Here is a 19,861-nt window from a genome sequence, read left to right as displayed (position 1 = left end):
AGGTGGAGCACAGGTATCATTAAGAGTTGCCAATAGTTGCTCGAGGACATCACTTTATCCTTTAATTCGGCCCTCTCATTGGGACGACCAAATATTATTGGCTCGATCCAAATTGCATGGTGATGTGATTATGTCGAGCCTTAATCAAGAAAGGATTCACCGTCAACTCCTTTTCGTAAATAAATAATTTTGCCACTACTTTTTGTGTTGCCTTATCTCTTTGTTTCTCTTTAAAAAAGCTCCTTTTTTAAGCTGTTTCTTCCCCTGCTCTTGCTCTCTATGTATCGAGAGAAGAAGATAAGGGAGGTTTGTAGTAGGTGTTGCTAAAGGCTGAATTAAAAGTCTGTTTGAGATTGTGGTAGCAATTGCAGTTCAAAGTGATTTTTGCTTAGAAATGAATCAAGATGATTTTTTTATTTTTTAAAAATTATTTTTGATATCAGCATATCAAAACGATCCAAAAACACTAAAAAATATTAATTTTAAGTAAAAAATTATTTTTTAAAAAAAACATGAGTTTAACCGCATTTCCAAACAGGGTCTAAGAGAGGTCATAGCTTATTCACTATAAAAAAAAAGGATGAAAATGAAAGAGGAGAAAATGAAGATAAGGATACATAAATGGGAAAAAACATGGCTACAATTTAGCCACATTTCATTTTTTATTTAATATTTTATGTTACTAATAGATAAAAATGTCTCATTTAAGTAATTTTACTATCCATTAAGGAAATGGTCATAAAGCCCTTGAATGATTTATTTTTTTTTTCCTAAAAGCTTATTTTAGTAATTTAATCCTTCAAATAAAATGCAAAGATGACTTTTTTATCCACATATATTTCTATTAAAAAAATCATATTACCTCTAGCTGTTAGCTATTTTTTATATAGAAAAGGATAAAATTGAAAGAACATTGTAGATTTATTGTGGACATCCACAGTATTTTTTCCACACGGATTAGAGTTTTTTATAATAATTCAAATTTAAAACTCCAACAATGAAAAGAAGTAAAATTCACATAAATCTTTAGTATGTCTTTTGACTTGACCAAAGAAACGAGCTTGATTTCATGCGCAAAAGCTGGCCTATCCAAAGAAATGGATTTAATCTAGTACTAAATAAAAAAAATAAAAAATGTGTACTTTCTCGCATTACCGACAAGTTTGCGTGGCCTTTTTGTTCACTTTAATTATCAATTTCGTTTCCATGAATCTTGCCATTTGACTTGGTAAGTAGAATTCAAAAGGAATAATATAATTATTTATATTCCCTTAAGAACATAAAAGAATCCAAATCCAAGTTCATTAAATTCAAACCAGTCATGTGAATCCAAATCCAATTGACCTATTGCTCATCCCTTGAGAATAGGCTAGTGTTACATCGCTGACTGCCTACGTGACCAGTTCAACAGTGCGGTTGCTTCGCCCAAGCCAGCTTCTCGACTGATTAGGATAACATCCTTACAAGCATGAAACATGCCTAGTAATTAGCTTAAATCAACTCAATTCACCTCTAGTTATTTCTTTGCATTTGGAAGCTTGACAGGACAACCACAAGGCACAATCAACCACCTAATTACTAGGTGCTGATCATGCCATAATCAACCACCTAATCTGCAGTTCATCTCTCCTGGAAATCTAAATCTTTGAATCATCCACATCAAAAGATGAGCAAAATAAAGTCAATCAGGATAGGGAAATTTACAGCACTCATGATGCACATATTTGAGAAGCCAGAGTGTTTCGAACTACAACAGTGAATGATATATGGAGTTTGTTTCTCAACCCACAATTTCAACGGGAGAGTTGACAAATATCAAATAACGAAAATCCGATTGCAAATGGAATTACACAGGCAGGAAAGCTGCGCTCTAAACTAGTAAAATAATCCTTTGATCACACCAATGCTTGATAAAATTCTCTGCACATATATAAGCTAAGTGGGTAACAAACTCTTGCTTATTCATATACTGCTGTAAGAACGTGAACTGCGGTGGCTTAGACTACGATCTTTCTTTAACAATGCCTCCAGATTCTGAAAGCATTTCAGTGGTCTCACCTGTGCATTTTACCCAAAAAAAGGAAAAAACACCCGTTAGTTCTACAAAAACAGTAGTGTCAAAGGGATAAAATGCTCTCCTAAGGAACCAGAACTTGAAAAGTGTAGCTCCCACGAGAAGGTTCAATTCATAAATTTAATAGTATCATTTTTCAATATTTATTATCAAAACTAGTACTCATAGCACCAAAGAATAACATAACGGAAGACTCTAATGTACTAATCCCACCAGGGGCACTCAGAATAAAGCATTTATAGCAATTCAACACCGAGAAATGATTAGTTATTCACAGGAACTGCTTCAGAGACAGTCAGATAAAGTGTAATATCAAAATTGTGGTTACTCATCAGGTAAAGTACAGTATCCCCAGACACAAATTCAGAGGAGAAACCTTCCAACGCCTCTTATGACCAATACTGTTTTGAATGGCATCCAGTCTTGTTAGTATCTGCCTGAAAGTTGGTCGCTTAGCTGGATTCTCATGCCAGCACTCCTGAATTAACCTGTGAAATGAAGACAGCGTCATGATTTCTCTATCCCATAACTGATCTCAATGAAAGATCAGTTGACATTGAACAATCTTGACAGTAGACGTGGAAGGTATCAAGCAATTCAATTTTGTGAGAAAACTATTTATAATAGAATACACAATTTGTGATAAGGAAGATATTTTATAAACCTGTCTATGGATGTTTCTACAGTAACCAGCATTTGATGAATTAGGAAGTGATTTGTTCAGGATCATAGATTGCTCAGGGTTCAATTTTAACTCAAGTAGCTATTTATCTAGAATCATTCCAAATGCAAAGTTGACTCAAAAATCTTGTGTATGAACAAAAAGAAACACAATTTCATGTTAGGTTTGAATTGTTTAAAATTCAATAGAATTCAAACTAGTGATATGATATGAATTCAAATTCAATTCACTCCATTCTCGAATTGATTCCAAAATGGAAAGTAGATTAAAAAGATCTTAAGAAATAAGAGTTAAGAAATAAGAGTTAACAATTCTTAAGAATACCATGACACCATCTTTTCTGTCTTGGTGAGTCAAGGCATTGTCAGACAGTCATTTGTTTACATGCAGAAATGTTTGGGTTTGGCCATGGTTCCAGGACTTCTTAGCAATGCAATTCACAGATTCTGGTAGTAGACTTTTTTAAAGAAGCTTTAAGTGCAGCATGCTTCAGGTTCTGCCTCATGAAGCCTCTAGACTGAGTGTCAACTCATGAGAAGTTATTACATCACTTGTGCTAGTCGATGTGGAATTAATTGAAGATCCATCCTAGACGAGCACCACCTTTTGCTTAAAATTTCTTTTGTTTTAATGTTTGCTTATGTTTACTAGTGGTTCTTATTAATGATGTGCGTACATGTATAATGTTTTCATACCAAATCCAATTATAGAAAAATACAATGTCAGATTCCACAGTTAGTTTAAGAACAATTGCAATAAACTCAACGCTTTAAAAAAGAACAAATCTCATGTAAAAAGAACCCCTAAGACAGAATGGCATACTCTTTAAGTCCATGTGCATAGGACTTTGTTGGAGCTCTAAAAGGCGGACGCTCTTTTGCCGCATAAGCTGAAGGAACCTCATGTTCTTGTTTAGCAGAAAATGGCGGGCAGCCTTCAATCATCTAATGCATATTAGATAACAAATGTCCATAGTCAAAGATTTAAAATAAATCATAAAATCTATCAAAGATCAAGAATAAATGAGGTTGCATGTATATGCTTTGTCGAATTGTTGAGGCGCTAAGCATGAGCTCTGGGTGCGCAGTGAGAAAATGCTCTAAAATATACAAAGGCCCATTATTACAAGAAGACCTGTAATGATACAACTGAGAAGTCTTTACCTCCTGTAGGATTAAAGCAAAGGAAAAAATATCTACTTTAGTATCATATTCTTCATTTTTGAAAACCTCTGGAGCCACATACCGCCCTGTCAATGACAAAACAAACATTTCCATAACAATATTCATCTAACAAGTCAACTACAGGAATATGGATCAATGAATACATACATGAAAATAGCTGGCATGTAGGAAAGGTATTTGGTTTAGCAACTTCCAAAATAAATGAGATTCACAAAGATGAAAAAGCCACACTTACAGGAATTGTCAAGACTAATTAGAGGTTTTTCTTCTTTAACTGTAAGCAACTTGCTAATTCCAAAGTCTGCGACTTTCAGATGTCCAGAATCATCCCGCAATATATTTCTGTTATCTTGCTCATAAGCAACATAAAAAGGTGCTGACAATGTCAGAAAAATTGAGGAATCCAATGAATTTTAACTGAAAGTTCCACTATAGTCATAGATATGTGTGCATGTCAAATAAAAAAAACCAGCCTAAGTTGAACAAGAAAACTTACGAAGGCTCAAGATCACGGTGAATTATTGGTACCGGCTTATTCTCATGCAAGTAATTCATTCCCCTGCAACATTTGCAGAAATAGAAGAGTTCTTTCAAGACTGTCATCAGAGAGTGAAGTGACAGGCAAACAACTAACATTTTCATCTTCATCTCCATCAACCAAAGCATGTCACACATCTTGAAGGTTTTGTTTTACAGTAAAATCTAACACTATATATCATCCATACAAGAACTTAAAATCTTAGTGATGGGGGATGAAGGGAAACAATGGGAATTAATTTTTATTTATTTAAGAATTTAATATTTTATTATTATTTTTTATTTTATTATTTAGGAAAATTAATATTCATTAGTTATTAGTTAAATTAGGATTTTAGTTTCCTTCTTGAATTAAGACTTATTAAGTTTTCCTACTTTTTTTGGTTTGGTGCATGTAAATAAGCACCTCAACATTAGTTATTTTAAGAATGTATCATAAATGATTGAAACAAAGACTTTGAATGTTCTTCAAGATTAAATGCGTCTCACTTGTGCTGATTCCCTAGGATCAAATGCGTCTTAGTTTTGTTCCCTTTATGACCAAGAATGTTGACTCTCTTATTGGTGAATTTTGGTTACTGTTCTAAATTAGCCTCCTTGTTGGTGATCTTGTTTTTTTTATTCTACATCAATTTGGCTAGTCCTACATCACATAGGCATCACTGTCCAATTTTTTACCCATTTACATAAAATAAACGAGACTCCACAACTTTAGTATTTCTCAAATGATTGTTAAATTAGTGGAAAAACTATATGCTATACATTGAACAATCAAAGTTTTGAAAATAAAAAAAAAACTTTAGGCAATAAATCATGTATTTATCCCAGGCTTGGAGACCAGTTTTATATCCTAATATGTTTGACAGCAGAACTGTAAGAACATTCGAAAGTACAAGCCAATCATGAGATTTTTAGTCTTGAATCACAATTCTTGAATATATGATACTCTCCTAGCTATTCATTTGATTGACATTTTCTTCAAGCAGACAAAGTAATATAGCTAAAAAATGTTATTTATAGTTCTTAGTGGGTCAGTCACTAATGTATAAGCATCAAATCAAAAAATGATTGCTATTTGAAACAAATTAGATATTCAGAATACTAATAAACTTCAAGAAAAAGTAAGGAGGCCTTTTATGGGGAGTGGGAGTGTAAACACCAAAGATTTACAAGCCCACTATACATTCTTTATTTTAGACTTGAAATTTGTGTTTACACTGCATTAATGGGAAAAATAAAAATAATAAATAATAACAGACCTTGCAATATCAAGTGCAAGTCTCACAGCTGCTATTGGTTTTAATGCTCCTTTTCTTTTCAAGAACGCACAAAAATCTCCCTGTAATATTAATGGAAAACAAAAAACAACAAATGTTAATTTTATAATATAAGATTTCATGACTTGAACATCTAAAAGCATTTTTATCTCTCAATTTCTTCTGGAAAAATAAAGATAGATAGATAGATAGATAGATAGATAGATGTCACCACAGAGAAAATGCAGATCCACCACTCTGCTGATGTGAAAGAGCAGAATTGACCTATTTACTAAGTAGAAGTAAATATTTACGAAGATCTAGTCTCTAATTTCAATACAAGTGAATTTCAGGTTAGAAGGAAGGATGCTAAGAAGAGAAATGGAGGATGGTCTTCCCATCCTTACTTACAAATCAAATCCAAAGGACAAATCCATCACACATGAAGCAGAAATTTTCACAAGGATCTACCATTAGTGCTATTAAGTTTGTTTAAGAAATCATATCCACATGGGTGCATGTATATACCAGAAACAAGTTGACTTCAAAGGAGGGCTCATCAGGGGAACAAATATATCATCATCAAATTCAATAAAGCATTAAGAAATAATGATCATAAAATAAGAAAGAAGCTGACAGGAAAAATAAAACCACAATAACTGGCATTGAAAATGATACATAACAACCAGCAAAAAGAATTATACACAAATAATAGAGTTGTGGCAATAACAAACATCCAGCAGAAAACAATAAGAATGACTAAGATTGGAAAAATGCCACTCCCATGGTGAACGACAGAATTGAAGAACAAACCTTGGGTAAAAATTCAGTCACAATCATCATTGGACTACTTTGAGTAACAGCACCCAGAAACTGGACCACATTTGGATGCCGTATTTTCTGAAGCAATGCAAGTTCATCTCTGAATGCTCTCCTGTGCAAAACTAACTGTCAAGATAACCTAAGCATACAAAACTAAGATACTATTAAGAAAAAAGGTTCAGGGTATAGATAACCCACACTTTATCCTCGTCCGAAAGCACCTCCTCACCAAGCTTTTTAACAGCAACCTGAATTCCTCGCCATAATGCTACGCAAAAGGTTCCCTGTGGCATATTTCATGCAATCAACTTGAAAATGAGATGTGTTTCAAACAGGTCAAATACAGCCTGACCATATAATTAGCCAAAACACCTCAGATATCTTATCTAAAATATATATGTTCATTACCTAATATGCTCATTACCTAAGTAACTCATCATTGTATTCTTACTCAACTCGAATGCTTACAGTAGAGGGATATAAGCCACTTATATATATATATATATATATATATATTTCACTCAGAAAATCATCTACAAAGTTTAAATTCAAGTTGTAACATTTGACAATAAGTATCAACACAAGAAGAAACTGACATTGATCTTCACAACATTAACATAAGAAGCAATAAAATACTAGCTCGAAGAGGTCTGCAAGCAATGTTATCAGAAGACAAACATAAGCTCGTAAGTTCCCGAAGGTGAAAAAAGATATGGGGAACAAGTGACCTTAGTTAATTCCACACTGTTAGTAAAATCCAGTTCGTCAGGATTGATTTCATATTCCGGGACCTCACGTGCATGCTTAACGTGCATAGGAGCCATCTACATAAACAGAACCGATCCAGGACACAATAAGAAAAACAGGTCAAAAGTAAACTGATGCATCATGTAAACAACAAAACTGATAACATACCAGAGGTTTTGCACCACGTTTCTCCAAGAGTTTGATCACATCATGGTTTTTGTAAAATATAGCATCTGCAAGAGGCTGTTTAAGCAACATCAGTTTACTGATAAAAAGAAAAGAAAAAAAAACTCTTGACTATCAGTTAAACAACAAACCAAACGATACATTTTAGTATTTAAAAAACCCCAGGAATGCTCGGGTTTGTAATGCTCTCCGTGCAACTGGAGAATTTGAAAGCACCCCATATCTTACTACCTAGCATCAGCAACAGAACCCACTCCAAACTGGCAATATGAAACCCTTTGGCTCAAAACAAAATGCTTGAGCAAATTGCCTGGGCTAACTCAAATGGCATACACCGCATGCCTCCTCCAAATTAACAACAAAATTATTTAACACAAAGCAAAATTCCTAACTTCATAACCCACAAAGTCTATCTACCCATAGGCTTGCTAGGAATCAAACTCAAATCTCCGGCCGAACAACATCATCAACCCCAAAAAAAATATTAAAAAAAAAGTTAAGCCAACCAGCAATCTAATCTCTCAAAACAACTATTTCAACAATCTGAAGAAACCCAAATCAGAAAAACAAAATCATTATCCAAATACATACAGTGCTACCCCAACGATCCTTGGGGTCAATTTCGGCCCCATGATCGAGCAAAAGATCGACAACTTGAGTGAGGCCTTGACAAGAAGCAATATGAAGGGCAGTACGGCCATCAATATCACGAAAATTAACATCAACATCAGAATTCACCAAATCTTTGATCCCTTCTAGATTTCCTTCATTAGCTAAGTACATTAGCCTCACTCCTGGATCAACTCCATCCATATCAACATCAGATTCTTCTCGGTCTCTCTCCGGTGCTAGTGACGATTGCTTTCCTAACGTAAACCTCAATGGATTCTTCCCTTCCATTATTTTGAAAGAAGAAGATTTCGTGGGGCTGATTAGGAAGGAACGATGGAAGGGCAATTTGATACTCTTTCCTCTTCTGTCGCTGACTGCTTAAAACCCTAAAATGGAGAAGGAAGCAATGTTGGCTTTAGCTATACACGCGTGAATCATTCAAATTCGGAATCTTTTTCCTATCCTTTTTTTCCCCAAAGAAAGAAATGTGAAGTTAAATTGGAATGTGTGATTCACGCGATTACGTGCGCCTGTGATGACAATTGTGATGCAAGCGTGAAAGGAAGGAGGCGGTTGCCTGCGGAGAGCCTCAAACGACGCCGGTTTCCATTTCAAGAGGGAGTCCACTTGCTGATAAAGAAAGACGGAGAGGTCATACATACATGTCATGTGATGGGGTAAATATAATATGTTATAGGTTTTATTTTATTTTTTTTAACGTTAGCGAATCAAGAACAAATAAAAAAAATATAAAGAAAATAATAATTTAAACGGCGGAAATGTTGGCAATGTCAATTGTCAACTGAAGATGGATAAGATCACGTGGAAAAACTTAAGATCCAAGTAAGCAGCTGATATCAAGCTCATCTTTGCTGGGAAATGCTGGCCATCCTCGCAGTCAACATAAGACCCAGTAGTAATTGGCGTTATCTTCTTCCTTCACAAGTCAGAGGCCCTTATTAGGGTTTCTTTCATTCGCTTGGACCAGCACCCCATTCTAGAGATGCTGTACTTTGTATTCACATTCGTGCTCACTTCCATTTTCGGCTTCATCTTCGTGGAAGGAAGACGACCCATGGAAAACTAGGCCAATTTGCTTACCAATATTTTTTTTCCATAAGAAAAGTAATTAAGAAACATTTCAAAAGAGAATGTGCGTTGAAAATATAATTTTTTTAAATATAATTTTTAAAAAAAGATATCAATAAGAAAAAAATAATTAAAAATTACAAAAGGAGCATGCAAATGGTTGAAATGCATTGAAAACATGTTTTTTTTATATTTATTTTGTTTTTTTTTATTTCTAGCAAAATATTTTGAAAAAATAAATAAAAAATTCATTTATAACAATTGTCCTTCTCTTTACAATGTTTATGGTACAAAGTCTTGTAAAGATTTTGTATAATAAATTTGTAGAGAAAAAGATGATGTTTTATCTTTTAAGATGGGTACAATTGTTTAGGTGACCAACTTGTATGTGAAAAATATGAATATTTCTTGAAATGATATCATTGTTATAGGTGACCTACCTGTTTGTGAAATTTTAAAAAAAAAAATTGTCTTGTTGTACTGGATGGCCTGCTCGCTTGTGAGAAAATTGAATTTTTTTCAAGATGATCCCATTGTACATCAAGATAGTTTTATTGCACCGGATGACATATAGTCTCATTATGCTTCAAGATGGTCTTGTTATACTAGGTGACCTACTCTCTTGTGAAAAATTTAAAACCCTTTCAAGATGGTTTCATTGTTTTAAACGACCAACTCATTAATGAAAAAATTGAAGATTTTTCAAGATGGTTTGAAATACCCACATGGAAACGACTGGTTGTTCGTTAATACTAGACATGAACGATATGTCGTTTAAGATATCAATTTTGACATTAAACAACTTGACCTATCACCTAGCCACTATTCATTTTCTTCCTCCTTTAAAACTACATATATATAAAAAAAAAACCTAGTCAAGTTCATGGCTTTCAACCCATGATTCAAAACCATCTTCCCACAAAAACACACTAGTCTCGCACCCAATCAATGAACACGATCACGACCTACAATTCTAACCACTCAGATCTTCTTTTTTTACCCCAAAACTCCTTATAGATGCAACAAAAGACCTTCCACACACTAGCTAAAAAATATAAGTTGTGTATGCCTCCCCATGCCTGCTACAAAGTTGGGCATGCTTTAGTCCTCAACATCAATCAAAGGTCATCATCTCTTATTAAGTATCAAAGGTTAAGATATTGCCAACACACATCTCTAGATTCTCCCTCACTTGCCTATAAACCCCTTATAAAATCCTAAATCAAGCAGCGAGGGAGAGGAACAAGAATAAAACCTTTAAATAAAGACATTGTAATTCTAGTCTTAGTCTTCACCTTTTTTCAATACTTCAAAATCCTTCTATCACCAAACTCCAACTATTTAACTAATAGAAGCCAAGTCAATTCATTCTCACCTCTAACCATTTTACCTTAGTTTAAAAAGTTGTAACATTTAAGACACTAAAGCTTCGAGGAGATAAGGTCTAGTAAAATGAAGGACTTTTCCACTTATTTTTAGTGTTGTAACTGTGTAGTCCCTTAAGTTTTTTTCTCTTTAGGAAATGAACATTAAAGCCTTATAAGTATAAAGGTTCACGTCAGAGGAGTTTAGCATATAGGTATTTCTCTCTTTAATTTGTTTTGTGAGGTGGTGAGTTGATAATACCACATTTTAGTTTAAAATGATATGTCATTTGATGATTTATCTAGGCAAGGTCAAGAATTGTTATGAACTCTTTCTAACATACATATGTTTCTTATTATTGAAGTTATAAACTATAAAAGAGAGTGGTGGTGTGTCCATTTGTTTATTTTCTTTTCTTGACAATAATATAAGTTCCATTTAAGACAAAAAGTTTTTACTTTACTATGAGTTCTATCTTCATAATTAAACATGTTCTGTCATAAGATGCTTGTTGTCTTTCCATGTCATTTTAGGTATAATGTGATATAGTTTCAAGAGGAGAGCTGTGAACTTAGAAAGAGATATGGATACACATTGGTTAAAATCTATATTTTATAGTTAGAGAGGTTATGCTTAAGTTGTTAAGGTTAATAATGTGAACCTTATAGATTTAAAGATCTAGAAATCCATAGTTAAATTGATTCTTCCTAAAAAAGCTAATTTTAGGTTTTTAATTGAGCTTGACACAATAATAATCTATACCAAGACACCAAGAATATAGAAACAAAACCTCCATCTAACACCTATAAAGAGATGCTAACAAAAAGTATAGAAAATGTCATAAAGCTTTATTAATTATTTGATAAGTAAGAGTAGTTCAATAAAGAACCAAATTAAAAGAATTCATCTCTCATATATAATAAATGGGACAACGATGTATTGTCCAACTTTAAAAAATAATATCTTATAAAATAATATTTATACTTGAAATAAAATGACCTAATAGGTTAACATAAACTCAAATTAAAATAAGGCTCAAACTATCTTAAATAAGGCAACATGAATAATAATAATAATTTTTTTGAAAAATAATGCTAAGTAGTCGCACAATATAGATAAAAAGAAATAATTCTTGAATGAAATCCTTGTTTAAAAAAGACCTTTAGCCGAATAGGTTATAATGCTGCCATCTGAAATCCAAAACAAACATGAAAATAACTCTTCCAACCCTTTTATCTGGCTCACAAGCCATTCAAGTATCCAGCCTTTAATGTTAATCTACATGAACCACCAATAAGAAATCGCTTAAACCTTTTTAGAAAAGAAAGATTGTTATACATTTGAATGTTAGCTCTTTTTTTGTGTTTCAAGTATTTCTATAATTAATGTAGTTTTTCTCTGTGTACAGAAAATAAAAGATATAAAATTTTATTTATAAAGAAACCTAAAAACATATAAATGATAATATCAATTTGTTTCTTAAATAATATCACATATGTTATTTCAGAATAATTCAAGAAATTTATCCAATCAAGTCCCTATTTGATTTTTTCTCTAGGTCTAAAATTATAATTCATGTATTAATTACATTCTAGTTCTTAATTTTTAAAACTTATTTACAATCAAGTCACACTTGATTAATCATCCCATTTTAATTTCTCACAAGTGGTTCTTATGTGTGTGACCCATTAGGTTCCCTAATAAGCTGGAACAAATATAAATCATAATCTTAAATAAAATAGGATTAAACAAATAGACAATCTAATTTATTATCAATTCAATAATTGATTGATTTATATTTGAAGATCAAATATAATGTCTACAATTTGTCATGATCTTTTAAATACTAAGAAAGTCATAAATGATTTGACTTATTATGTTAATGACTAGTTTCTCAGTATAATTATTATTTCTTCAAAAAAACATGTTCTAATTTAAATATTATAACATGAAGTATATCTACTTTGTTAAATTATTTTTGTACTTAATATTATAGTTATTGATTCCTTAAATAAGTTGAAACTATTTTCAAATCTTATTTTACTATAATTTTACTATCAATACTATTTGAAAATATATGAAATATTTTTTCTAATTCACTTAGGATAATAAATCCTCTTTTAATCACTCAATTATCTTCATATAGTCCATATTATATCTAATATATGCATGTTTGTTACCTTTAATTAGAACAATGTATAATCAAAATAAAAGCATAATATTACTCAATTCAATTTTCAATTTACATCTTATAGTAATTTAAAATATTTAATTCAAGTCAAATCTCATACTCAATACAAGTTTGCATGAATACATTAGAGTCAATGCATAGACAAGACTCTATCTTAACTTGTTTACACTTAAAATTTCATATAACAATTGACAACAACAATAACAATAACAGCAACCAACATTATACAGCAAAAAACAAAAAAAAATCTTGGGAACATCTTTAACTTGACATATCACCACAACTATTAGCTAGCTCCATCTTCAGGACTGAGCCAGCCGGCGAATATCGAACGGGTATGCATCCGATGCAGATTGTGCACTGTAAGATCTCCTTCCAATAATTACGTTTGCTGCCTCAGTCGGGTGAAATGCATCCCAAAACACATATTGGTTCCTATTTCGGCATGGATTTTGTAAAGGTAGACATGTAATTTGGCCATTATTCCTCCCAACACCGCAACATCCAGCATTTGTAACCGTAAAACCTGAAATTAACAAGAACAAAGCAAATTAAGCAGGTGGCCGGCAGGTCCCGGTGACCTGATGGTCAATCCAGTGACTCAACATCTCGGAGTCTGTCCCAGTCCGGATCACTGAAAAACACAGACTTCTAGAGTTTAATACGTTGAAAGCTAACGGGATATTTACCAAAAGCTGCAGGTCTGCTTATTATATCTTGAAAGATCCCATAAGCATTGATGTAGATAAATCTCGCATCAGGAGTATTGCCGTTGAACTGCGCAACAAGAGATCTGAGCTTATTATTGAAAATCTGGTTGGCAGAATTAATTTTCTGAACACAAGTTCTCCCATCAGGACTATTTTGGGCCAATTGACTGGGGCTGCATCCTATCTGACCCACACCAATCAACACAAACTTCCTGGCTCCATAGTTGTACAAAATCTGCACCAAATCAAGTAAACATTAGTGAGTCCCAGAAAAATTACCTCTTCGTTTCTTGAAATAACACGCCGAATTTATTTAAAGGAAAAAAAACTGACCTTTAGTTGGTCAGTATATTGTTGGATAAGAACATTAGCATATTGCTCTGGAGTATATTGGCGGCTTGATGAGTAAATCTGAGGCATGAAATAATTGTTAAGGTAATCATTGCTGCCTAGTCCAATTGAGAAAATGCACCTGCTTAGATAATTTGCTGCTGTGTCCTCGTCCCCAAGTATGTTCACAATTTGTGAGACCGTATTCTGGTAGTTTCGTACTTGACCACTAAAACTAATTCGATCTCCCTGGAAAAACCAAAGACTGGTAATTATATACCTAACAATCAAGCTATAAAATGAGTATTAATGATACATAATAAGTAGTTGGTTAATAATAATTACGAGTTGTTGGCCGGTTTCTTCTCTAATTCCGGCAGCAGCAGATGCATAATTCACTCCTCCGAGTATATCTCGGCCCCTTGCTGTAGCATAAGGTGGAATGTAGTTGCGGAAGCCCAGTTGCTCAGCTGTTTGAAATAGAGGATATATGTATGTTAGCTGCACTCGATCGTTCCTTTTGCTTTGACGACGACATACACACCATGGTATATACAAATAAAGAGTTGTAATTCAACCAAGTTTAATGTCAATTCTCTCGATGTTTTGAGTTCAAACCTTTTTTTTATATAAAAAAATAAAAATAACATCTACCACTACTTTTATAATATTTGAACATTTTAACATGTGGTGTGATGTATTGCTTAGAACACTGATGGAATTATATTTTTAAAATATTTAAAAATAATTTTTAAAAAATAAAAAAAATATTATTTTAATATATTTATAAGTAAAAAATACTTTAACTACTACTACTCACGCTTTCAAACCCGTTTTATTGCCTAAAATGTGTATGATCGGCACTAGTTTATTTTGAATTTCTTAGGGAGTCAATTGTATGACTAGACGTAAGCGACCAATATCATTTATTCAATTACTTTTTCTAGCAAGCTTAGCTTAATGAGATTATCTCTATCCATCCACAAGGAAAAAATGTTTCCGAGTTCAAATGCAAGGTCAAATATACATGGAGAGTTAAGAGTAGTACTGAGAGAGCCGGGAGAGAAGTAAGAGCGGCTACTTACCAATGACATCAACCGTTGTTCTGCCATTGGAAAACCTTCCGGTCGGTCGTGGAGGCCGGAAGTCAATCCCATAAGGCAAATAATCAGCTCTAGCCAAAGATGAAAGCTGATTATTATTGCCATTATCAACCAACGAATCCCCGAAAATAAAGTAGCCAGGAACTTGCTGCGCTCTAGCCCCATATGGTTCTGAAAGCAAAACTACTGCAAAAATCACACCCACCACCCAACATTTCTTTAGCACCCCCTCCATTAATTAATCAAAAAAGTTTGATATAAGGAATGATGATGAAGAAGAGGTAAGGGTGTGAAGTACTAGAAGACTAGACTATGGAAGAGGTGTGTGTGATGAGTTTAAATGCAAGTACTATATATAGATGGGAGTGACATTGGAGATCGCGTCAAGAGATTCAAAAAAAGAAAGAAAGATTGAAGCCATGGAACTAGTGGGTTATTGTTTTAGCTTTTACAGTTGAAGAAGGTGGTTAGCTCATTAAATATCACGCGGCTATGCATGGGAAAGGACGGCAGATAGCCAGATATCACTCTGCACGCACTGTGTGGATGATATATTGCTTCGGTAACCCAACTTAGTGTTTGAAAAATTTCAGTGGAAGGATTGATTTATGTCTTTTTGTTTTTGTTGTGTTATTTAGAGTATATTGCTTGTCAAAAACAAGGTTATCTTAGAACTGCAACCTTTAAAATAGCTTTCCCTTAATTACATATCTCTCTTGAATTTGTTCAAGTTTCCATATAAGTTTTTTTATGGCTACTAGCATTGATTTAATTATGAGACTTGAAAGTATTATAAATTGATCTAATAATACTAAATAAAAACTTCAAGTGTGGTGCATCAGCTTCTTCAGTTCTGATATTCTCTTTTTGTTATATATTTATTTGCTTTTTTTATTTGCTTTTTATTTTTGTATTTTTTTATATATTTTAATTTTAATAATCTTCTAGTTAGTCCTTTCAATGTATCAACATCTTCCAAGAAAAAAACATAACTCTGCACACGCGGTATTTCTAGTGGCATGGATCCCCAAGAAAAGGAAGGAAGAAGCAATATTAATTAGGATTTGGGTATGATAAAAGTGTTGGTTGAAAACAATTACTAGTGGCCAATAGTTAATATTTCTGTCGGTGGTGTACTTTGGTCATAATCATGCAATCATTACTAATCACTGTCATTAAAAACAAACAATTAATCTTCTGGTTCGATCTTGTTTTGGTGCTTATCTATCTTGGTTGGCTCTCAGCTGCTGCGTTTTGTATGCATCCATTTTCGCCACCGAAATTCATACTTATAGATCAATTAATGTGGATGTCTTGAGAATGTAAATAAATCATCGTGAATCTTGAATCATCTTCCAAGATTCACTAATGTTTCAGTAGTACAGTAGCATTAAGGGGATGGGAATTGAAATATCCTAGCTAGTTAAATAACGCAAGATGCACGTAAAACCCCAAGAACCTTCAAAAAGTCAGTGGACATATACAAGAACATGGTCACTGCTTCATGAAAGAGAAATACGACTCCTTAATTGCTATATTGACTACGTACGTTGACTCGTGATCAGCAAGTTGCCACTGTTCTTGACAGAAAAATCAACCCTAAACTTCCATTTCGACTTGGTCCAAATTAAAGAAGGATATGCACGATGGTAACACTTGCTAGGTCGATCGCATCTACCACCACCTTTTCCTATTCATTCACCATGCGTGCAATTCCAAACACTCTTCATTTCACATTTAGTGCACTAAATGAGCAAGGATGGAGGCAGAACAAGATCATATCTTTGATAGGGAAACTGTACATTATCGACATCCATTAATATTGACGGTTGACATCATCGACAATATCCACTAATCCAATATTGGTGCACGCAAGGCTCATGAAACGTACCCATTAAACCATTAATGCTAGTAGGTTGCTAAATTTAATGCTTGGGATTTCAAGTCATACCGAGTCACATGGGAGGAACAAGGCACAGTAAAGGCTAGAAGTCTTTTTTGTCCTTGTATCCCCAACGTTGATCAGATGTGTTGTAGTCTGGCGTGTAAAGGCTGTCTTGACAAAAGACCACACACATTAATATATAAAAAAAAAATTATTACCATAATTTTAAAATCTGGTCCGCAAGTTGAACTGGAGTCATGCCTAGATCACGAATTGGATTGACTAGTGATCTCGGTTAATATAAAAATAAAAAGTGTTATTATTATAATTTTAAAACCTGACTCAGGGGTCGAGCTGAGCTGAGGTCATACACCTAGGTCACGAATTGGGTTGATCATTGACTCGGGTCAATATAAGAATAAAAATAATTATTATTATGGTTTTAAAATTCAATTCGAAGGTTGACCCAGGGTCAAACTCAGGTCCTGGGTTAGTGCCATTAGCATAGGTTAGCATAAGAAAAAAAAATTGTTATTATCCTAGTTTTAAAACCTGATTTATGAGTTACCTTGAGGCCAGCCCAGGTTACGACTTGGGCTGACCATTGATTCAGATCAATGTAAAGATAAAAGTAGTTATTATCATGATTTTAAAACCCGACTTGGGGGTTGATCCGGGGCTAGGCTCGGGTCACGGGTCGGGTTGACCATTGAATCGAGTCAACATAAGGATAAAAATAATTATTTTCTTGGTCTTTTCTTATTTTTAAAGCATAATAATATGATTAAATTCCTTTAAAAGAAAATTTTATTTAAGTTACGTCTAGGGGCTTTTTCAAATTTTCACTTTTTTAAAGCATAGTAAAATGAGTAAATTACCTTTATGAGCAAAATTTCTTTAAATGGCATCTAAGGGTTTTATTGTATTTTCATCCTGTATTTTTTTTAGCTACAATCAAGTTGATTAAGAAAAAAATTAGTATTTTAATAAATATAAAATATTATTAAAAAAAATTAGTTAACACATGTATTGCATGTAGCATCGCGTCCCCTGCTCTGCCATGTTCAGACGACACATAATGATGCGAACCTCGTGATCACGTGGTCATGTAACCCACAATCAAGATTGAGATTTGATCCCGGAAAGCTAAAATAGGTCTAATAGGAGTGTGACACAATGAAAATCTGCCCCAAGGCACCAACACTATTGGATTGAGTAGAATAACGCCACGAAACCAGTTAATCTTCGATAAGTCAGATTCAGTTCGTTCAAGAACTGAAGAATACAAGAATCACTCTCACACGTTAAAACTGAAAAATTCAAAAGTAAATATCATCAAAGCTGCCAAAATTTTGGCTTACATGAGTTTAAATAGTTCTTGAAAAATTAGCCCTAATGGATCTACCATTGTGGGCTGAACTGACCCCCATACAAATCTGACTCATAAACCCTAAATTGAAAAGCCCATAACTTGATTCAAACAAGCCTCAGATCCTAGCTCAAAACAAAGTTTTAATTAAGCCCAAACATGAAAAAAAAAAAAAAACTAATGTATCATTAAATACCACTAGCCCTTCTTTCCTTGTGCAGTTAGGATGAATAAGGAATACTTATAAGAGAAGGATTCTGAAACATTAATGAATCCTTACCACACTTGGAGATTATATTGCACCTCATTAAAGATCCTTGTGGAACTAGGAAATTCTCAAAACCAGCTGCCACATCCTTGTAGGAAAAGAATCCTAACCAAATAGAAAAGTTCACAAGTCAAATGAAAGTAAATAACAAAATTCATACAACCTCTGTTGACCAGTATTGTGGTACCTTCCCGAACTCTGATTGACCTGAAATTGTAACCCATAATAGGACAACATGTTTAGAGAATCCACATAAAATGTTAGCTCAATCCTTTTAACACTGTTGAAATTATCTTGGTGACCCCTACCTATCGAGGGAGTGCATTTAGCTTCCTGACCTATGGTTTGGCACTGACAATCTTCTCTGTTTCCTCTTTTTTTCTCTCTCAACCTTGATTTTCATGTCTAACCCTCCAAATTTTTAAATCAACCATTTAATTTTTTTTCCCTTCAGATTTGCTCCCTATAATTCTAATTACTATTTATTTTATTTGAAATAATTTACAAAATTAATTTTTTTTATCAATTTCATCTTTACATTTTTTTTATTTGTCATATTTGATCCCCATGCTTTTGATTTCTATTTGCTTTATTTCAAATAATTTTTTAAACTGATTTTTTTAATGATTTAATCTTCATTTTTTTTCTATTAGATTTGATCATCATTCTATTGATTGCAATTTTTTTTACTTCAATTTTTTTTTTAATTTTTTTTTATAAATTTCATTGTTCAAAATTAAATTGGTTGGAAATTGAGCTTTTTAATTGAGCTCAGGTCTAAGATTTCATGGATTGCGAGTTTAGGAGATTAAACCAGGTTTAGAAGATTCACTCGAGTTTGCTTGACTTTTTTTTCCTTTCTTTAAGTTCACGTTTTTTTTTAGTTTTATTATTCATCATTTATTTTATTTGAAGATTGAGCTCTGCTATTTTTTTATTTATTTCTTACAAGATTTTTCACTAATTTTGAAAATGACTTGGGTTATCTTACGTCTTTTTATTTGTCATTTCTTGTTAAATTGATTTTTTTAAAATAAATTTTATTTTAAAATTAAATTAGATTAGTTAATGAAATATAAGCATTAAATGCTCATTTCATGATATTTTGTTTGGTCTGCTTTCTAAGTCATTGCTCTGATAGCACATGTGATCTCTTTTAATGTCATTGTACAGTCTTCATATATAGTAGTGTTAGAACTATTTTTATGAGTTCTTTTTGGTTATAAGGTGATGTTCATGTTTTTAATCATGCCTTCTTTAAAATTGTTGGGGTTGCCTAAACATTTTTTTTATGCTAGAAAGAATTTGACCCGACTTGCGGCATAACACAGATCACCTATCTAGTAATTAATAATTAATATAGGATTCTCCAAAATCTTAATTATTTTTACCTTCCTTTAGATTTGAACAACATCAGTCAAGAAGGTATCTCCCACTTAAATGTAAGATTT

General features: G+C 33.0%; 2 protein-coding genes across 3 annotated transcripts; both read right to left on the bottom strand.

The window, feature by feature from the left end:
• Window positions 1–1,667: 1,667 nt before the first annotated feature.
• On the bottom strand, window positions 1,668–8,694 carry LOC133699470 (integrin-linked protein kinase 1). Of its 2 annotated transcripts, none has more exons than XM_062122705.1 (12): window positions 8,080–8,694; window positions 7,471–7,545; window positions 7,284–7,379; window positions 6,754–6,839; window positions 6,547–6,667; window positions 5,737–5,816; window positions 4,437–4,499; window positions 4,176–4,282; window positions 3,920–4,005; window positions 3,579–3,700; window positions 2,407–2,562; window positions 1,668–2,060 (listed from the first exon to the last, which is right to left on the bottom strand). In XM_062122705.1, coding segments are annotated over exons 1-12 (1,302 nt in total). In that variant the 5' UTR covers window positions 8,389–8,694; the 3' UTR covers window positions 1,668–2,059. The 2 variants fall into 2 exon arrangements, with proteins under 2 accessions (XP_061978689.1, XP_061978688.1); XM_062122704.1 differs by having other exon boundaries at window positions 1,668–2,058; window positions 2,451–2,562; window positions 8,080–8,691.
• A 4,109-nt stretch (window positions 8,695–12,803) lies between these two features.
• LOC133700223 (GDSL esterase/lipase At1g29670-like) lies at window positions 12,804–15,324 on the bottom strand. Its single transcript, XM_062123769.1, has 5 exons — window positions 14,871–15,324; window positions 14,131–14,255; window positions 13,789–14,034; window positions 13,435–13,690; window positions 12,804–13,271 (listed from the first exon to the last, which is right to left on the bottom strand). Exons 1-5 carry the CDS (start codon window positions 15,121–15,123, stop codon window positions 13,048–13,050), a joined length of 1,104 nt encoding a protein of 367 aa, XP_061979753.1. The 5' UTR covers window positions 15,124–15,324; the 3' UTR covers window positions 12,804–13,047.
• Between the last annotated feature and the right edge of the window lie 4,537 nt (window positions 15,325–19,861).

The sequence above is a fragment of the Populus nigra genome, chromosome 7 (genome assembly GCF_951802175.1).
Source record: "Populus nigra chromosome 7, ddPopNigr1.1, whole genome shotgun sequence".
In the NCBI taxonomy this organism is placed as follows: Eukaryota; Viridiplantae; Streptophyta; class Magnoliopsida; order Malpighiales; family Salicaceae; genus Populus; species Populus nigra.
Note: the sequence above shows the minus strand (reverse complement) of the source record. Positions and strands in the feature narration are given on the sequence as shown.